This window comes from Nyctereutes procyonoides, unplaced genomic scaffold, assembly GCF_905146905.1.
Source record: "Nyctereutes procyonoides isolate TBG_1078 unplaced genomic scaffold, NYPRO_anot_genome, whole genome shotgun sequence".
In the NCBI taxonomy this organism is placed as follows: Eukaryota; Metazoa; Chordata; class Mammalia; order Carnivora; family Canidae; genus Nyctereutes; species Nyctereutes procyonoides.
Genome location: NW_026575082.1, coordinates 17,024,683 through 17,045,913, shown reverse-complemented (window position 1 = coordinate 17,045,913; position 21,231 = coordinate 17,024,683). Strand labels below are relative to the sequence as shown.

Sequence of the window (21,231 nt, the reverse complement as noted above, 5' to 3'; positions counted from 1 at the left end):
GAGGGGGGTTTGTGGTAGGTTTTTTTCTCCATCTCCTTCCTGAGTAAAGCCACCTGAAGAAGGAATTTATGGTAGCCTCATTTCCCAGAAGTGTCTACTTTTAGTTAGATAAGGGGATCTCTGTGTAAGCTGCGTTTTGGACCTGTTCATCCCAAATGTCTGCAGCTTGAATGAGGCTGCATACCTTCTGGGGTTCTGAGTGGATCCCCACAGATCCTAAGCCCAAGTAGCCTTTGCTAGGAAGATGTGTTTTCTGTTTTAACCAGAGAGAAGAGAGCAGTTATGAAGAGATACATAGATCGCTTTGTGATTAGGTGGCAGGAAGGGGAGAGTTTCTATCTGAAGTCGGTGGCAGGATTGTAGAAGGTTTGAGAGAGAGAAAGTATGCATTAATAGTCTAGTAGGAAAGCAGACTTAGTACATTAACACGGTGCCGGGTGCAGCCTGCCATCCAAGTTGTCAAATCTTCAGCAAAATGCTCTTCCTCTGGTGCAGGTTCTGAGGGGGCAAGAGTTGAATTCCGTTGGTTGGGACTTGAAGGGGGGTACTTTTGAAAGGGAGCTAATGTACTATAACAAGGCACTCAACTGAGCCTCTTGGCAATGTGCTGGAAGTGAATGGCACTTATAGATTGATGAGAGCAGCAAAGCAGAAAGAAATCAATGTGGTGACCAGAGCCCTGGGGAAGACCTTGGGAAACTCTTGGGTGGCCATTCTTTCCCATACTTGACCACATTTATTCATGCAGGTACAAGTAGTGTTCTTTTTTTTTTTTTAAGATTTTATTTATTTATTCATGATAGACACACAGAGAGAGAGAGAGAGAGAGAGGCAGAGACACAGGCAGAGGGAGAAGCAGACTCCATGCAGGGAGCCCGATGTGGAACTCGATCCCAAGACCCCAGGATCACGCCCTGGGCTGAAGGCAGTGCTTAACCATTGAGCCACCTGGGCTGCCCTACAAGTAGTCTTCTGACATGCTTTCCATAGCCCTACTCAGCCCAGACCCTGAAAGAAGAGTAGTGGTTAAGGGGTCTATCCTCTTACAGAATTTTGCAGCTGAAAAAGTAGGGTCCCAAAGTGAAATAACTTGCTTATGTACTCACAGCTAATTTGACCAGAACTGAAATTAATAGCCAAGCCTAACTTTTCTGTGTTACTTATAAATTTGCTATTGTAGGTTCTTTAAATACTAAGATGTGAATAGTTTTAAATGACAGACAGATACTTTCTGTTAGGTTTTGGAAGATCAATGGGAGAGAGCTTAACTCTCTACTTAATGGATTCGTAAAAGAGTGTGGATTTCTAAGACTTTAGTCTTAAATCATTCAAAATGTTTGTTTTTTTAAGCAAAAATATTTTAGAACTTGGGAAAAAGTATGCTTTTGACAGCTCCAAAGAAGTCAACACATTTTTTTGCATGGCACATTTCTCTAAGGTAATGTTTTGATGAATCATTCATTTACATTCTCTTACTGATTCTTTCACAGATTCCGAACGGAAATGCATCAGAACTCATTTTTAACACAGTACATGTAAAAGATGCAGGCTTTTATGTCTGTCGAGTTAATAATAATTTCACCTTTGAATTCAGCCAGTGGTCACAGCTGGATGTTTGTGATGTCACAGAAGTAACAGGAAGCTTCCAGGGTAAGTGATAAATGAAGTTGAATACTGGGATGGAAATTGCCTTATTTTATTTCGAACGTTTACTTTAGTTTCACAGTATCACAAACAGTATTGGCAGCTCAGGTACATACTTACCACCAGCAGAAGGTCACCAGTTGCTCACACTTTAGCCCATGCGTTTTAATCCCTTCTCTGTGGACATATAGACAAGCAGATGCCTTCGACTGGCCCTGCTGCTGGCCCCTGCAAACATTCCTCTTCTTTCTTTCTACACTCTATATCTTCCTCCCAAACTGTTATATTACAGAATCGCATTTTGGAATAAAACCTTTAGAGTTGGGATCCCTGGGTGGCGCAGCGGTTTGGCGCCTGCCTTTGGCCCAGGGCGCGATCCTGGAGATCCGGGATTGAATCCCACATCGGGCTCCCGGTGCATGGAGCCTGCTTCTCCCTCTGCCTGTGTCTCTGCCTCTCTCTCTCTGTGACTATCATAAATAAATAAAAATTAAAAAAAAAATTTTTTAAAAAAACCTTTAGAGTTGCTGTTGGCATGAAAGGGCAAGTAACATATCATTCCCTGCAGTAAAGCATTTCATCAGATTTTCTATTCTCTGTCATCCAGCCTTTTTCAGTAACTAGTACTGATTTAAAAAATCTGCCTGGGGCAGCCCAAGTGGCTCGGTGGTTTAGCACCACCTCAGGCAAGGGCCTCATCCTGTGGGGAATCCTGTGGGGATCGAGTCCCACATCAGGCTCCCTGCATGGAGCCTGCTTCTCTCTCTACCTGTGTCTCTGCCTTTCTCTCTCTCTCTCTCTCTCTCTCTCTCTCTCTCGTGTGTTTCTCATGAATAAATAAATAAAATCTTGTAAAAAATAAAGAAAAATTTAAAAATCCGCCTATTCTAAAGAGTAGTCAGCAGATGGTATTTTCTGTATTCACATTCACAGTCAAGAATCATATTCTTTGTCATTTTGCCAGACGAAAAGAGTAGGTGGGAAACAGACTTTTTGTTACCAGTCTATCTTCTATATTCTTCGCTCTCAAATTTAGCTTTTCCTACACCTAAATAAATAATCTCTAAAAATAGTCATGATTAATTTAAAGGAATTATTTGTATCTTTCTAGAATTTTTCCATGCATGTAATGAACTTTAGTATGTTTATAAATGAAACCTGTTCATTGGAACACCTGGTGGCTCAGCAGTTGAGCGTCTGCCTTTGGCCCAGGGTGTGATCCTGGAGTCCTGGGATCGAGTCCCACGTCAGGCTCCCTGCATGGAGCCTGCTTCTCCCTCTGCCTGTGTCTCTGCCTCTCTCTCTCTGTCTCTCATGAATAAATAAATAAAATCTTTTTTAAAAAATCCTGTTCATTCAGCAAAGACCAATCACTTGCAGTGTGTAAGACCCTGAGTTTCATGATGGAGACTTGGTATTGCGTTAACACTAACAAGTCCTCCTTCCTCAAGAACCTTATAGCAACATGTGAGTGTTCAATAAATAATGCTTTCTGAGGGCACTTGGGTGGCTCAGTTAAGCACTGGACTCTTGATTTCGGCTCAGGCCATGATAATCAGGGTCATGAGATCGAGCCCTCCGTGGGCTCCATGCTAGTTAAGATTCTCTCTCTCCCTCTGCCCCTCCTACACACACATGCACATTGCTCTCTTTCTCTAAAATAAATAAATCTTTAGAAAAATAATAGTAATAATGCTTTCTGATATCTGTTTCAGGAAGAAATGCTAGTGATAATGCATCCATATTTATTCCATGCTAATAACAAAACTTTATTTATTTATTTAAGATTTTGTTTATTTATTTTACAGCATGCAAGAGAGCACAAGCAGGGGGAGGGGCAGAGGGAGAGGGAGAAGCAGGCTCCCCGCCAAGCAGGGAGCCTTGATGCTGATTCAGGGCTGGATCCCAGGACCCTGGGACCATGATCTGAGCCGAAGACAGACGCTCAACCAGCTGAGCCACCCAGGCCTCCCCCAAAACTCTTTTTAATAAGTTAAACAGTAGAATATAGAACTTTCTGTGTTGAGTGTGAATATCACTCAAGATGTTAATAAGTTGTTTGCCCTCACCAGAAAGAATCTATAACCAAACACATGTGGAAACCACTTGAACTATTTTGCCTTTTTATTTTTTTAAAGATTTTATTTATTTATTTGAGAGAGAAAGAGGAGGGGCAGAGGGAGAGGGAGAAGCAGGCTCCCCACTGAGCAGGGAACCCGGTGTAGGACTCGAACCCCAGACCCTGAGATCATGACCTGAGCTGAAGGCAGATACTTAACTGACTGAGCCACTTTGCTCTTTTAAATGTACAAAGCAGGCAGCCCGGGTGGCTCAGGGATTTAGCACTGCCTTCAACCCAGGGCCTGATCCTGGAGACCTGGGATCGAGTCCCACATTGGGCTCCCTGCTTGGAGTCTGCTTCTCCCTCTGCCTGTGTCTCTGTCCTCCCCCCCCCCCCCCCCCGTGTGCATCTCTCATGAATAAATAAATATAATATTTTTAAAATAGTAATTAATTAATAAACAAAGCATACGAACACTTAAAGCTCTGAGAAGTCCTTAAAAAAGGCTCTGAGAAGCCTTGCCAAAAAAAATCTGTTTAACTCTGTTTAACCCGGGATTTTCGAAATGTATTTGTGTTCAGCATCCTTTTATCCACAGAACATCTCTCAAAAGTGCCACGGCTTTATGCAACATAGTTTTGGGAGGTATTTTAAAGATCATTAAAGGGATCCCTGGGTGGCGCAGCGGTTTGGCGCCTGCCTTTGGCCCAGGGCGCGATCCTGGAGACCCGGGATCGAATCCCACATCGGGCTCCCGGTGCATGGAGCCTGCTTCTCCCTCTGCCTGTGTCTCTGCCTCTCTCTCTCTCTCTCTGTATGACTATTGTAAATAAATAAATAAAAAAAATTTAAAAAAAATAAAATAAAATAAAAATAAAAAATAAAAAAAGATCTTTAAAAATTAACTTAAAAACACTTTTGTTTTTTTTTAGTAAAGGGGAAAACAATTTTATTATTAACCTAGAGGTTTTATTTATGTTCGGTAATGTTTTTCTTTTAATTTAAGGAAGTTCAGATGGCATCTCTGAATCCAAGTTGCAAATCTGTGTCGAACCAAGGTCCCAAAGGCTAATGCTTGGCAGTACATTGGTCTTACAGTGTGTTGCTGTTGGAAGCCCTATTCCTCACTACCAGTGGTTCAAAAATGAGTCACCATTAATACATGAGACGAAAAAGCTATACATGGTAAGAAGTTGGTAATTTGGGGGTTTTCTGTGTTGACATGTAAAATAGTATAATTGAAAATTAAGACAAACATTAAAGTTCATATTCATCAGGGTGTCTTAATGTTTTCCTTGTTACTCAGTATTAATTCACTTTTATATTTACAAAAGTGCTGTAACATAGCACCAGCCCATATCTAAGGGCTTATTCTAAAATGTCGTATAGGGGCACCTGGCTGGCTCAGTTGATGGAGCATACAGCTCTTCATTGTGGGGTTTTAAATTCAAGCCCCATGCTGAGTATAGAGATTACTCTAAAAATAAAAACCTTAAAATGTCCAATAGTACTACACCTCGCTTACCATGATTGGTATATGTGCTGCCGAAGCGAGCACTCGCTTACCATGATTGGAATCTTTGTATCATTTGCCTGCTTATATTTAACATAAGATATAGATATAATCTAAGAAATGCCTAAAGTCCTCTGAAATGTTCTAGGTTTTTTTTCCTAATTCAAAACAACTTCTCCAAGCCAATTAAATTGAAAGAAAATGTGTGTGTGTATGTGTTCTGATATTGCTAATAGGTGCCTTATGTGGATCTGGAACATCAGGGAATCTATTGGTGTCATGTATATAATGATCGAGACAGTCAGGATAGCAAGAAGGTGGAAATCATCATAGGTAAGCACTCTTACTCAGTGTTCTGACAAATGGATATAAGTTATGCAAGATGAAACATTGAAGCAATGGAAATTCTCTACCCCATTCTATTTAATGGGGGGTTAAGTATTCAGTTATATTGTTTATACGGAAACAGAATACATAAATTCACAATCATAAACATTTGTGGCCAAAAAAAGTATTCTTTAAAACTTTAGTTATAAGAAATCTGGTTTAAATGGGAAAAGATGTTTAATAAAACATTTTAAGAACCAGGCATCCCAGGCATAGAGAGGAAAGAATGATTGTTAACCAACAGCCCCCATTATGAAGTTCGTAATGTGGTAGTTTGCGCTGTTGAAGCTTAATGCATTTATACTTAGGTTGTCACCAGTAGGAGAGTTGCAGCATGTGTTGGTATGCAACATAGTTCTGTGATATTTGTTTCTCTGTCTACCTGATGGCCGCCCTTCCTAAGATCATGAATTACAGTATATTCACATCTGTTTTCTCTGATACAAGGAAGAGCAGATGAGGCAGTGGAGTGCACTGAAGGTAGAGTAATCCTTTGGTTTGAAAGCACGTATCCTGCATGCTGGTTCCTCTGGGGTTTGGTGGAGTGCTCTAGCCTGCGCGCGCAGTCATGGAAAAAATACTAGCTCTAAGAAGGGTGAAATTTCACGGGAGTCTCAGGGTTTTGTAAATTGCCAGGGACACTGTTAAACTGACACACTTAAAGTAACTAATTTTCCATTGATTTTCTACGGCACGTAAGAATAGTGTTTCTGCACATCATATGAATAGGGAGCATTTGCAGTTAATTCTTAATGTTAATTTTTACAAAATTACAAACTAATTTTTAGTAATTTGCTCAACTTTAATTTGAAATTTGTTCAAAGACTGGTGGCATACTACCATGGATAATGGTTTAAATGATTTTGGCCATCCTTTTAGCCATGATTATCAGCTGCTCAGATGCGCATGTGGCTTCCGTGTCAGTTTCAGGACAGGCAATTTCCTGTTGAACACATGTCTTATCAAATATCTAATATTTCTAATTCAATATAAAATTGGTAAGATCCATTTTTTGAAACTCCAAGTCTGTACATTAATCTACTATGTCATCTTTACCATAATATATAGAGAGACAACTGGGAAATCTGTTTCAACATAAACTTTTAAATTTGTTTTAGTTATGCAAAGCATTGTACAGAAGTTCTAACGAGTACATTTTAATACTTACGTTACCTTCTCTTAGTACATCACATTGTTTTACAGAATTTTGTTTGCAGATAGCAAAGTATTTTTTCAATGTCTGCTTCTTTAAACTATTGTATAATCTTGGGGTCTACTTGGGTAAAGTGAAAAAAAAAAGTTGAATCTTGTATTTCCTGGGTTTTCCTGCCTTTCATATCTCTGTGGTGTCACACTGAAATGCTGTAATTACTATGTTCGTCCTAATGCATACGTTTGAACAGGAGTTCTCTAGCATGAGGGGGATTCCAGTCCTGTTGTCTATAGAGGCCTTACACGAGGGAAGCATATGAAGAAATCTTCAAAAACTCTTCTTCATTTTCTTACTTCTTTTTGCCTAATTGCATGATTTCTAAACTTTTCCAAAGTTGGATATCTCTAAGAACAGATATAAAGTGGCACTGCTGTTTGGCTTCGAGGTATTACATGGAAATTACCACCTTTGCTGTGCTGTTTCTTTCCCTGTATGATCATCTCTATAGTTTTTACAGTAGCAAACACAGTCAAATTCTCATTTTCACATAAACCTATCAGCACACTTCGAGATGAAGATCCAACTATGGAACCACTTCAGAAACTTCAAATGGGAGAATTAGATCCAACTTTTCTTTTGAAAAAAAGTGTGAAGGTTGAGATGTTTTATAATTGATGGATTGACACATACCCTTAACAGTATCCTACATCGTATCTTTTTTTTTTTAACCGCAGAACATGATATCACTTATTTCACTTTATGTATTTTATTAAAGGTAGTCGATCAGGACAAAAGATGGGGATTGAATAAGTGAAGTCAGGGGATTTTTTTTTAGGGCAGTGAAACAAGTCTGATCATTGTAATGGTGAATACATGTATGCAAGTTTTTTAAATCATTTAGTGGGAGGTCAGGGGAGGGGGAATCCCAGAATGGAATGAAGAATATGACCAAAGAATCTAAATGCGTTACAAATGTATGCAGCAACCTCAGTGAAGAGGGGAAGGAGGAACAAGGTGCCGACCTCAGTAACTAGAAATGAATGAAGTCTCTAAGACAAGAGACAAAAGAAATTGTACAGAGCCTTGTACTCTAGTTGTTGATACTCTTTCATGGGTTTTACGTTATAGATAAGAGTTAAATTCCTCTGTGACTCTTATGAACAGTGTAACATTTGTAATTTATTGCTAATGCTAATTTGCATCTTCATAAGATTTGCAAAGGAAAAATAGATGGCTGTAATGTCATGGGTATTTGCTTAAATGATTGTATCTGTCCTTTCACCAGAGAGTACAGACAGGTTAATAATCCTGAAACCACTGTACCTCCAAAACACATTATACCCGTCTAAGCACGAGGAAAACATCAGCTAATCCAAATTGAGAGACATTCCACAAAGTACCTCACCAGTAATCTTCACAACTGTCAAGACCATCAAAAACAGGGAAAACCTAGGGATGCCTGGGTGGCTCAGCAGTTGAGCATCTGCCTTTGACTCAGGGCCTGATCCCAGATTCCCAGGATCGAGTCCCACATTGGGCTCCTTGTATGGAGCCTGCTTCTCTCTCTGCCTGTGTCTCTGCCTTTCTCCCTCTCTCTCTCTGTGTCTCTCATGAATAAATAAATAAAATATTTTTTTTTAAAAAAAGGGAAAGCCTAAGACACTCAAAACAAAGAGCCTAAGGAGACATAAGAAAATGTAATGTGGGGATCCCTGGGTGGCGCAGCGGTTTGGCGCCTGCCTTTGGCCCAGGGCGCAATCCTGGAGACCCGGGATCGAGTCCCACATCGGGCTCCCGGTGCATGGATCCTGCTTCTCCCTCTGCCTATGTCTCTGCCTCTCTCTCTCTCTGACTATCATAAATAAATAAAAATTAAAAAAAATTAAAAAAAAAAAAAAAAGAAAATGTAATGTGGCGTCCTGAATGAGGTCCCAGGGGGAAAAAAGGACATGAGTCATTTATTGTGACAAATACACCTTACTAAACATAAGATGTTAAAATAGGGAGGCAAGCTATGAATGTATACGGGAACTCTTCTTTACTCGTTTCACATCTCAAACTCTTCTAAACAATTCCAAAATTAAAAGTTTACTAGAAAAAATCATTTGAAATTGTTTCCTAGTTTCACAGAGTTTTCGATTGAGGCCAAAGACCTGTCTGTCCCTTGACTGTTTTTGTCTCAAAAGGCCAGAATAGGGATCCCTGGGTGGCGCAGCCGTTTGGCGCCTGCCTTTGGCCCAGGGCGCGATCCTGGAGACCCGGGATCGAATCCCATGTCGGGCTCCCGGTGCATGGAGCCTGCTTCTCCCTCTGCCTATGTCTCTGCCTCTCTCTCTCTCTCTCACTGTGTGCCTATCATAAATTAAAAAAAAAAAAAAAAAGGCCAGAATATCTAAAACTTTGAACAAATGATGAATGAGTCTGTTCTGCTTTTTGTCATTTAACGAAAGTAGCAATAGCTCAGAAGTCCTACATGTATCAACAGTAACATTCTCTCACGCTTAGTAGTTGCATGGCTTCTCCCTGAAGGCACTTGAAAAGTTCTAAACTAATGAAATATTACAACATAATTTAATAGCTTGAAACCTACTTCTCTGATTAGTCTTACAACTTATGCTAAATTGGTGGTTCGATTATATAAAACTGGTCTATTTTCTCTTCATTTTAGATGAATTAGATAATCTTGGACATCCTGGTGAGTAATATAAACATAAAACATTAGCTTGAATACAATAACTAGATAATCTTTTGCTATAGCAGTCTTAGTAATTTTTTCCTTTATTAAAATAATACAGTTTAGGATTGAAATTAATACTTACGTGAAGGATAATTTCATGCAAGTAAAATATTAAACATTCTAGATTGTAAGACGACAGAAAAGTATACAGCAGCAGAATATATCAACGTATATTTTTATCATTGTGTATGACTCTAGGTCATAAAAAGGCAGTTAATGGAGTATCTTTATCTGAAGTAAAAGATGTGTGAGTGGGGAGAAATAGAGGGTCGTGGACCATTAAGAGACTGACACAGGGACACCTTGGAGGCTCAGTCAGTTGGTTGTCTGCCTTCAGCTCAGGTCATGATCTCAGGGTCCTGGGATCGAGTCCCTCCTCAGGCTCCCTGCTCAGCAAGGAACCTGCTTCTCCCTCTCCCGCTGCCTGCCACTCCCCCTGCTTGGGCTCACTCTCTACCTCTGTCAAATAAATAAATAAAATCTAAAACACACACAAAAAAAACAGAATTACCCTATCTATAATAATGGACACATTACTGACTCAACTCCCATCTTTCCCTGCATGGTCCTTGGGGTGGGAGGTTTCTTATTCTATGTATATAGATGGCAAAGTGCGCAGACTGTGGAGTGAGGCTTACTAGTTCAATTACTTTGAGCAAGTGACTCACTCAATCTCTCTGTGCCTCAGATTCCTTATGTATATAATGGAGGAAGTATGTATCTTAGACAGGGTGAAGCTTATTTAAATCCATTTTATTTAAAGCACATAGAACAGTTCCTGGCAAGCCTTTGGTAACTGCTAACCATTCCTGCACTGCTTATTACCACCACCCACCATTTTCAGACTACTTTCTACCTAGCATAGCAAAGATTACTGCCCCCAGCTGTGGTAGTTAATTACTGAAAACATTCCCCTGCCCTGATTCTAACTCTGTCCGTCCAGGTGTGTTAATTAAAAATCTGAAAATATTAAAATTGTTAGTTAGCTGTTAGAAACCACATTCTGTCTTTTGATGCTGCTGCTATTGTTCATTTTTTCCATTGGTCTTTAACCCTGCAGATATTTGTATCATGGACAATAACACCTTATCTTTTTTCCATTTTTATCTTTTTGTAGACAATAAAGAGCAAACAGCTGATCAGCCTTTGGGTGAGTACAGCTTTAAAATGCTTGGTCACAGGGCTCCTGGGTGGCTTGGTTGGTTAAGTGTCTGACTCTAAATTTTAGTTCAGGTCTCAGTCTCAGGATCATGAGCTCAAGCCTCATGTTGGGCTCCACCCTGGACATAGAACCTACTTAATAAAATAAAATGCTTGGTTAAAATAGGGGCATCCAACTTGGTTTTAGCTCAGGTCCTGATCTCACAGAGTCTGCTCGAGATTCTCTCTCTCTCCTTCACCTTCTGCCCCTCCCAGCCCCTCTCATGAGCTTTCTCTCTGTCTCAAATAAATAAATAAAAATATTTTTTAAATAAATAAATAAAATGCTTCGTCAAAATGCAACTTTCCAGTGCTTTTATGGTGATCATGAAGGGATTCAAGATATTTTAATTTGACATTTTAAATATTTAAATGACACTGAGACCAAATGTTTTATTTTGGATATTTGTAAAAGAAATTCTAGAACAGGGAGCTTTAAAAGATTATGAATTCAGTTTCTGGGACCTAGTCAACTTCTGTGGGGTGATTTCTTTGTTTTGGCAACATGCAAGCAAACAAATAAGTAAACCAGGAACCTGCACATGTTACACAGAAGTGATTAATACTATCTCTTGGTGCAGTTAGAGATTGGAGAAGCAGCAGAGAGGTTGCAATAGCAGTTCTATATTTTAAAGGATGAATAAAGGGGCACCTGGTTGGCTTGGTGAGTGGAGCATGTGACTCTTTTTTTTGAGCATGTGACTCTTGATCTCAGGGTTGTGAGTTCGAGCCCCATATTGGGTGTAAAGATTACTTAAAAATTTAAAAAAAAAAAAACTGTTTTAAAAAAAGATGAACAGAAGGACCTTCCAGACATAGGGAACAGATTTAGATTTCTACGTTCTTTTGAAAAGTGGTAGCTTTTGAGGGTAGCTGTGCTAAAGTGTGGCTGCCCCTTTAAACAGGATTTCTGCTCCTCTGTTTTCCTGTTGTACAACTGTGGGCCTACTTCACTCTCTCCCCTCCCTGTCCTCCTCCTTCCCCATGTGATATTACCATGTAGCTAAATTTCTTTACATGGTGGCTGGGTCTCAAAAGTGTGAATCTTCTAAACTTCCTAAGGTTTAGATCCAGAACTGGCAAGTCTCACACCAAATTATGTTGTTCAGAGAGAATTAGGGGCTGCCCACATTCAGGGTGGGGGGGCTGGGGTGCAGTTCTGTACCCTGAGGACAAGGATAGCGTGGCTCCTCAGAGGTCTTCCCTTTTACCCCATCTGGGGAAGTAGGCTTAGACTTTACTCTGTAGGACACAGAGATTAAAAGATTGTGTGCAACCAACAAGAACTGTATATTCAGTCAAATTTGATGCTAATACTCAATTTTTGATAGCCAAAGATTTTTTTATTTAGCAAATACCTAAATAGCACTTAATCTGTGTCAGGTTCTTTCCAGGTGCTTAAGAATATTATTTATTTTGGATGAGACAAGATGAGTAACACACTGTCAGAATAATTAGACGTGGAATTAGTGCTGTAACATTGTGCCAGTTTTTGAAGAATACATTGCATTAAGCTTTGGAAGATGCCTTAGGAGCATGTTAAAATATCTTTCTGAAGTGGTTTTATTACTCTATTGCTTGATCAACTGGCATTTATGTTTCCTTTTTCCAATAAATGGTTTATGTTCAAGAAGTTGTGGGTGGCTCTTACAGTAAATGTTTTTCTTCAGAAGATTTCTTCCATCTATTTTATCACTTGCAAACCATCATGAATTGCTTATGTAGTTGCTATTTTGAAATGGTCTTTGATTCCTTACCCTTATCTCCTTAACTTCACATTTTACTGCTTCTTTCTCTGTCGTACCTCTAAAGTCTGGCTTTTCCTTTTCTTTTCTACAACCAATTCCTGGAATGGGTCTTTGTCATCTCTTATATTGACCACTGCAGTCTGCTTCTCTGTTCCAAATGCACCGCACTTCGCCTGTCACTAAGGAACTGTTTCACATGTAGATTGGGCAAGGTAAGATTCACTTACCCATCATCTGTATTACCATTAAACTCAAGAAAATGCATTAAGATATTTTAGGAATTGGCCGTTAAAAATAGTCATTAGGGAAAATTTTTTTAAAGAGCTATGGTCAACTACCGATACATTTTGTGCCATGTAGTTTTTAAATCGTTGAACCCTGGCCTTCTGTAAACTGTGCCAAGTGTTCTTTCTAAATAGATGACTCAATCCATGAGTAAAGAATTGACATTAGCAAAAACAACTTAGTTTGATAGCTGGTCCTTTACCCCCCAGACTCCAGTGATTTTTTTTTTCCTGTTATATTCCTTATAATTGTTTTTTGCCAATAAAACTTAGTCTAGGACATATATAGAATTAAATTATCATAATATTCCATCAAAAAAAAAAACCCTCTGGGATTTACAAATACTTTACTACCTGAAAAACTTTGGGAACCCATGATTTGGGCTGTAAGGTATAAGCCAGAGACACATATTCTTTTACTTGCCCCCACACACACAGTTAGAGGTAGATTGCACTGAGTCTGTCACTGTATCCACAGGTCTAAATTCTGAGGGGGTTAATGTGCTAACAAAAAAATGCACTGAGAATTTTCTTTCTGTGGATTAGTCAGCTAACAGTCTTGCTGGGTACTTTGGTATATAGTGGATACTTTGGTATAAGAGTATCGATCTAGTTTATTTAAGAAGAAATTTAAAAAAAACCCTAATGTTAAGTTTTATACTGCCTCCTATTGAAATCTATCCTGAGTGTCCTCAACTTTTACAATGATTCTAAGAACTAAAGCAGTTCAGTAGAAACTATGTCTGAATCCTTATGGGTTTTTTTTTTTTTTTAAGATTTATTTATTTATTTATTTATTTATTTATTTATTTATTTATTTATGATACGGGGGGGGGGGGAGGAAGAGAGGGAGGCAGAGACACAGGCAGAGGGAGAAGCAGGCTCCACACAGGGAGCCTGACATGGGACTTGATCCCCGGACTCCAGGATCAGGCCCTGGGCTGAAGGCGGCGCTAAATCGCGGAGCCACCTGGGCTGCCCTGAATCCTTATGTTTTTTTTGTTGTTGTTGTTGTTTGTTTTGTTTTATTTTTTTGAGTGAGTGAGCTGGAGGGGCAGAGGGAGAGGGGGAGAGAGAGAGAGAATCTTTTTTTTTTTTTTATTCATGGTAGACATAGACACACACACACACACACACACACACACACGGGAAGAGGGAGAAGCAGGCTCTGTGCAGGGAGCCTGATGTGGGACTTGATCCTGGGACTCCAGGATCGCGCCCTGGGCCAAAGGCAAGCACCAAACCGCTGAGCCACCCAGGGATCCCTGAATCCTTATGTTTTAAATAATCTTGATAATTGACCTTTTCTTTTGAATAAAGGATTATCATTTATATAGGACTTGAAGTAACTTTTACTAAAGTAGAAATGCTTAAGTATGATTTCATTTTCCTAAAATACATATATTCATGGGAATAAGCAACTTGCAAGAAATCCCTAAGAATGTAAATATAGAATAAAGATACCATGACATAAAAGTATTGAGGCTTTTCACACAGTGGGGTTTTCTTTCACTTTGAGAGAGTCCCATTCTTTGAGTTGGTGTTAGTTTTCTCCAGACCTTCCTTAACACTAGACTTAAATGTTCTGTGGAAAGAAAAGAAGTTTCCCCAAAAGTTTTAATCCATTTAATGATTTGAAATTTTGGAAATTCTGTTCCCTATTGCAGACATCAAGTCAGCAGTGTGATGATTTGTGCTGGTTTCAATTTCATAAGAGTAGTGTTCATAATAATTTTATTCAGCATTTAGGGACAGAGGTTGGTCACCTAGTCCTCGCCTGTGTCGGTCCAAGGCTCACACTCCTACCCAGGGCGGCTCCTTGGCCAGTTGGCTGAGTACTGCCACATGCTCTTGCTACACCTTCTCTGCTGTTCCCTTGTGTCTCTGTCATGGTTTGTACCATAATCTGGGCTGCCCATCCCCTACTGCCAGTCTTCAAGAAAAACATCATAACAGGTTACTACTGCCGTGGCCTGGTCTCAGATCTTTAACCACTAACCCCACCCCAGACTAGCAAAGGTGTAGTTCTAAAGACCAGCCTTCTACCGCCATTTTGGGACAAGCTATATATGGTAAAGCTAGCTGGTACTTTCTAAGGCATAAATGTGGATCTTTTTGCCCCTTAAAAACATAAAAATTCTTTGTATGATTGATGAGTGTACATCTTTGAACAAAGTCTCTGCACTAAGGTCAGAAAATAAACTGTTAAAATGTTCATACAGAAGGTCTTCACATGTCCCTAAGGTCACCCAAACCAGGTTTTCTTTGTTTGTTTGTTTTTTAAGAAGCCAAAAGGAGACAGCACATCAACTGAAAAAATACACATAGAGTTCTTGTTAAGTCCCTGCTTTTCTCTCATCTTTGGTTTTCCCCTTACTTGCTCTGACAAGAACTCATCCCGTTCCTCTTTTTGGTATTTCTTTTTTCTTTAGCCTCTTCCACTGTCACCAAACAACCTAATTGACAGGAACCCAATTACTAATGTTGCTTGTTTAAATTTGCTCCAAATGGGGGATCCCTGGGTGGCGCAGCGGTTTGGCGCCTGCCTTTGGCCCAGGGCGCGATCCTGGAGACCCGGGATCGAGTCCCACGTCGGGCGCCCGGTGCATGGAGCCTGCTTCTCCCTCTGCCTGTGTCTCTGCCTCTCTCTCTCTCTCTGTGTAACTATCATAAATAAATAAAAATTTAAAAAAAAAAAGAGGATTTTAATAAAAAAAAAAATTTGCTCCAAATGTCTAGCTGAATATTATATTTTCTACTTTTGTTGTAACTCAATGAAGGTATTAATTTAATATTAGTTACCATACTGATGCTTCATATGCAGCTCATAAATATCCTTTGCCTCGTTCTCAAAAGCATCACTAAGTTTGGTTTCAGTTGTTTGAGTTATCAGCCTGTGTTCATCAGTAGAGTTTACTATATAAAGTGGTCTACTCTGTACTGTAAAGTGATAGTTCCAAAATGAAATTAAATAGTAATGAGATCTTATTTGTAAAGCAGACATTTTATTATAATTATGCCATTTCCATAGGTTTTGTTTTAATCTTTATGTCCTCTTCTCAATTTCTCATTCACCTCCCCCGTCTTTTTTTTTTTTTGTTTGTTTGTTTAACAGCAAAGGACAAAGTTGCTCTTTTGATAGGAAATATGAATTACTGGGAGCACCCCAAGCTTAAAGCTCCTTTGGTGGATGTATATGAATTGACCAACTTGTTAAGACAACTAGATTTCAAAGTCGTTTCACTCTTGGATCTTACTGAATACGAGATGCGAAGTGCCGTGGATGAATTTTTACTACTTTTAGACAAAGGAGTATATGGTAAGATATTTGTAATTTTTGTTTCTATAATTATCTTACTCTTCTTTGCACAAGTTATGGTAAGAGATAAAAATCAAAGATTGGGTATGGTAAACACATCCCAATGAAGAATTTTATTCTTGTAAAAGTGATGGATCTGATCTTCATTCTGTAGTTCCATGTGAATAACTACTTAGCTCAATGTCTTTCCTTTCATGTCTCTTGTTTTATCAAAACAATATTGTTCTTATTAGAATTCTTTCCTACTTTAGGTGATTTTGTTTTTTGTTGATAAGAGCTGAAGTGCAGTGAAGCTCAATGACCAGATGGCAAATTGTGGACTCATATATGTACAGTACTGCTGTGTGTGTGTAGGACAAAGATCATCAAGTGTACATTCTATATGTTTTATTCCTTTCTCTAACTATTGCATGGCATTTTCTTGTCCTTTAATGGGAGCTAGAATTTAGCAAGGATATGTTGGTGAATGGAGCATATGAAAACAATTTGTAAACTAAAGCTCTATACAAACATAGTTAAAGGTAGACTGCCACAAAAATTCTAATGGTAAATTTGTAATCATTTTACGCATTCCTCATCTAAATATTAAGAACACCACATGTATGGTAAAGATTTTTTTAAAGACACAGAATATGCTGTCAGTATATTTCTTTGGTGACTTCCTTCTTGTAATGGGTATAAGCACAAATGAAAGGCCAGCTGGCTGGCTGGTCTGAGCTGTAACTCACAGGGTGTGCACGCTGTGATACCGTGCCGTGGCATTTGACTGCAAGAGGAGTGGCACCTGCAGGCCTATTGTTAGGCATCCTGGTGATAAACAAAAAGTACCAGTTTAGCTCCTATATCTTTCGAATTATTTTACTTCAATAATTTCTAAATTTAGCCTTTAATTTATGATTAGACTATTATGATGAGGTGAGCTTGGTGGAATTGCTAATGGGTCTCAAAAGAGAATTTTTAATGGAAGAAAAACTTTTTTTTCCCCAATATTTAACATATCACTGTATATGAGATGGGGAGTCTTAAAATTTTAAATATTTAAATGAGTTTCCTCGTAAATAATAAGGATTACAGTTGTGACACAACTAAATATCTCAAATTTGGGATTTCAGTTATGTTGATGTAGTAATAACATAACCTTGTTTATGAGTATTCACTTTTCTTGTGAAAACATAGACTATACAAATGTGCCTTTTTGGCAATGGGTGTGCATACTTTTGATCTAGATTAAGAGGGTGGTTTGATTCTTTTTCTCTCAAATAATTTATCTCCGTTTATAAAGTACCAAGAAAAGGCTTCTAAAACATCACTGAAAGGAATGAGGCAAAAGGGAAAAATATTAACCAACTTAGAGTTTAGGTTGGTGAAGTATTTTATAAAGATCTATTTATTTATTTGAGAGAGAGAGAGAGAAAGCGTGGAGGTAGGGGCAGAGAGAGAGAGGGAGAGAGTCTCAAGCAGACTCTGCAAGCAGACTCTGCACTGAGCACAGAGCCTGATTCAGGGCCCGATCCCACAATGCTGAGATCATGACCTGAGCTGAAACCAAGAGTCAGACACTTATCTGACTGAGCCACCCAGGCGCCCCAGGTTGGTGAAGTATTTTAAGAATGAGGGAATTACATGAAGAATTGGGTACTTGATTATTCTCATTTCTTATTGACACTATCACCTTAGCTTTAAGCCCTTTGCCTAGCTAGCTCTTTAAATCAAAGCTTTTAATGCCCCTTCAAAGTAGAGAATCCAAAATATTAGAAAGCTGTGTCAAGAACAGCCTAGCTAATGCTGAGGCTTTGCCCCAGTATAAAAACATCATCCTGATCCTAGAGACCTGGGATCAAGTCCCACATTGGGCTCCCTGCTTAGAGCCTGCTTCTCCCTCTGCCTGTGTCTCTCTCTGTGTCTCTCATGAATAAATAAATTTAAAAAGCCTTTAAAAAAAATCATCTTGGAGTATGGAATACATAAGCATATTAAAGCAAAATAGCAGCTTAAGAAAGCTAGAAGACTTTTAAGTCCTACTGATTCGTGTCTCAACAGGGTAGCTGCATTATACTTTGAAGGATTATGAACCCCAGACATCAGGCACATGTGCATAGCATGTAAGTGTGGTGAGGCTTGAGGGCGAAGGCCTTCCTCCTGCACTGTGTCTTTACCTCCAGTTGGCAGCCCCAGGTCATGGCTGTATCCTGCGGGGTGGAGGAGGCTGGGGCAGAGCCATGGGAGCTTCAGCATGAACAGCTCTAGAGGTGGAAAGCATACACACTCAGGCTTATGCCCTTTTAAGTCATGTTGCCTGTGGGTTTTTAAGAGGAACAAAAATTGCCACAGAACAAAAAATAGGCAATTCACTTTTAAAACATAGAAAACACACTCTAAGAACAGGAATAACTGATTTCTACTACATGTCCTTGCAGACAAATGAAGATAAAGATTTCCAGTTATCATATGTGGAAGGCTCTGATAGGGAGCAACTGGCCTGGTATCTCCCCCACCGGTGCCTTCCTGCACTCACTGCTCACCGCAGCTCAGCTGTGCTTTTCTGGAGAAGGACATTGGAGGAGTCTGCTCAGAATAAGGCAAAAGCCTGGTTTACTCTGGGGGAGTCGTTCGTTTCAGCAGAGCTCGGTGGTGAAGCAGGAGGCCTTAAGTAAACTCGTTCATGTCCAGCGCTCGGGCTTTTCTGCTGACCAGTGTGTAACTAGAACAGAGTTAACTTTTATAAGCAAGAGTTTCTGAAGTGGATAGACTAACCTGATGAGGTGATTGCAGAATAAAGAAGATAAAGTAATTATCCCTGTGCCTGGCCTACTAAAAGCATTGTGGCTGTTGTTACCATTTCCTGAATTCCAGTTTTCCTTCATCTTTAGGTGGGAGATTTGAACCAGATAGTATTCCACTGCAGGCCTCAATTAGAGAAACCCGGCTTTCACGTGTTGTTACTTATTAAGATTCAGCCTAAGATTTCATTTGGGGGCGGGGGAGAAGGAGTTTTCAAAATGATAGTGTAGTGAAGCCATGAAAAACCAGTACACTGACTTTTTGTATTTTCTGAGAATAAAGTTAACTAGAAAGCTAGTAGTAGGGTGCCTGGGTGGCTCAGTGGTTGAGCATCTGCCTTCAGCTCAGGGGGTGATCCCAGGGTCCTGGGATCGAGTCCCACGTCAGGCTCCCTGCGGGGAGCCTGCTTCTCCCTCTGCCTGTGTCTCTGCCTCTCTCTCTCTGTGTCTCTCATGAATAAACAAAATCTTTTAAGAAAGAGAGAGGGAGGGAGAGGGCAAGGAGGAAGGAAACCAGCAGTAGATTATTAAGAGACAGTATAGTGGAGCACAGTGGTTGATCTGGCCAGCGTCCAAATTCTGTTTCCGTCACCTGTTAGTCATGTGGATTTATGTGAGCTCTTATACCTCTTTAAGTGTCTCAGTATTTCCATCTGTAAAAGGGAGATGACAATATTATCTACCTACTTATGAGAAATATATTATGAGGGTTATAGGAGGTAAGAACCATATAATTAAAGCAAGCACTTTATTCAGAAAGTGCCAGGCACAGAGGAAGAGCTCTGTAGGTGACGGTGACGGTGGTGGCGGTGGCGGATGTCCTCATCAGCACCTTGCTAGGTGCTGCAGTTCAGCTCCAGTGGGACAATCTTCCATCCAAACAATGATTTTCTCTGTAGGCAAGAAGAAATATCTGTAATGAACTATATTCTTGGAAATCATGTTCCCAAGAAATCAAATTCCCTAAAGTTCTAATTGATAGGATTATATTTCTAACCACATGAAGTTTTTTGTCACTTATGAAGATGCCTATGTTGTGCCTCTCCTTGAGTGATGGGATAGTCGATTCAATTAATAAGCAGTACTAGACATGCAATCCTTAAAATACCATGCTTTGATCTAATTTATTTTACATAAAAATGTTTAATCTCCCACAATGTCGTTTGGGTATAGACTTTGATGCTAAATGTTTTTCATAAGTCATTTTGGGGTAGACAAAAGGTATTTTGTTCTAAGTGCCTTAGTGATGGCAGAGCGGGATTTATGGCTCTGAAATAATGGACCACACTTAGGTTTCCCTGCTTGATGGAGGGCAAACCTTCCCTTGAAGTTGGTGCTTCCCCCAAGTTACAAGTCTTGCTACAGACAGTTGTATTCCGTGATGCAGATGCAATGGAGGCAATCCATGAGCCGCCTGGCTGGCTGGCTTACGTAAGAAAGCCACTTGTAGAAATGGTACAATTTCTGTTGCATATCAGACCCTTTATGGAAAGTTCTCTAGCTCCGCCTCTGTCCTTATTGGTTTGCACTGTTCATTTAATGCATTCAAAAAATATGTTCCTTATTACATTATAGCCCAGATAAAGGAGTATGCTAGGTGTTGAATGAAGGACATTCAGAAAATAAAGAACATGATTTATACTCTCAAAATTATTTTTTAAAGATTTTATTTATTCATGAGAGACACACAGAGAGGCAGAGACACAGGCAGAGGGAGAAGCAGACTCCCTGTGGGGAGCCCAGTGCAGGCCTCAATCCCAAGACTCCAGGATCATGCCCTGAGCTGAAGGCAGGCGCTCAACCGCTGAGCCACCCAGGTGTCCCTATACTCTCAAAATTATAAATCCCTTAATATAATGAGAAAAAAATGCCTTTTGGGAGTCCAGACACCTATCAGCTATGCGATTTTAAGCAAGTCATTTGATCTCTTTATAATTTCCTCATCTCTAAAATAGGGGTATAAGTCATTTAAAGATTGCTATATGGATCAAAAATCAGTTCATGGATATGAAGGTGCTTCCAAAACCATGAAAAAGCTATACCAGCTTGGAAGCTTAATGTCTATTATGATTTTTATCCGAGAAATTAAATATACATAGAACTGTAGGGTGTCCGTAAAAGCCAGTATGTGAGGGACGCATATTTACAAAGCTGTGCATCGGTTACCTAATTCCGGATCTCTTCCCCTACCCCAGAAAGAATCCCCATGTCTCTCCGCACTCACTCTTCATTCCTTCTTATCCCAAACCCCTGGCTACAACACAACTCCTTTCTAGCTTTATGGATTTGCCTTTTTGAGACCTTCCATAGAATGGAATCATTCCATACGTGTCCTTTTGTGACTTTTTTTTTTCACTTAGCAAAATGTTTTCAAGGTTCATCCGTGTTGTTGCTTTACTATTAT

General features: G+C 39.6%; 1 protein-coding gene across 2 annotated transcripts in view; it reads left to right on the top strand.

The window, feature by feature from the left end:
• LOC129514541 (mucosa-associated lymphoid tissue lymphoma translocation protein 1) overlaps window positions 1–21,231 on the top strand; it is a 62,983-nt gene that overhangs the window by 24,114 nt on the left and 17,638 nt on the right. The window contains exons 4-10 of one of the 2 annotated variants that reach the window (XM_055333203.1): window positions 1,491–1,650; window positions 4,713–4,891; window positions 5,456–5,552; window positions 6,054–6,086; window positions 9,428–9,454; window positions 10,614–10,646; window positions 15,844–16,047. In XM_055333203.1, the coding sequence (XP_055189178.1) occupies window positions 1,491–1,650; window positions 4,713–4,891; window positions 5,456–5,552; window positions 6,054–6,086; window positions 9,428–9,454; window positions 10,614–10,646; window positions 15,844–16,047 (733 nt within the window). The remainder of the gene's footprint in view (window positions 1–1,490; window positions 1,651–4,712; window positions 4,892–5,455; window positions 5,553–6,053; window positions 6,087–9,427; window positions 9,455–10,613; window positions 10,647–15,843; window positions 16,048–21,231) is intronic. The other variant, XM_055333204.1, reaches the window with a different exon arrangement.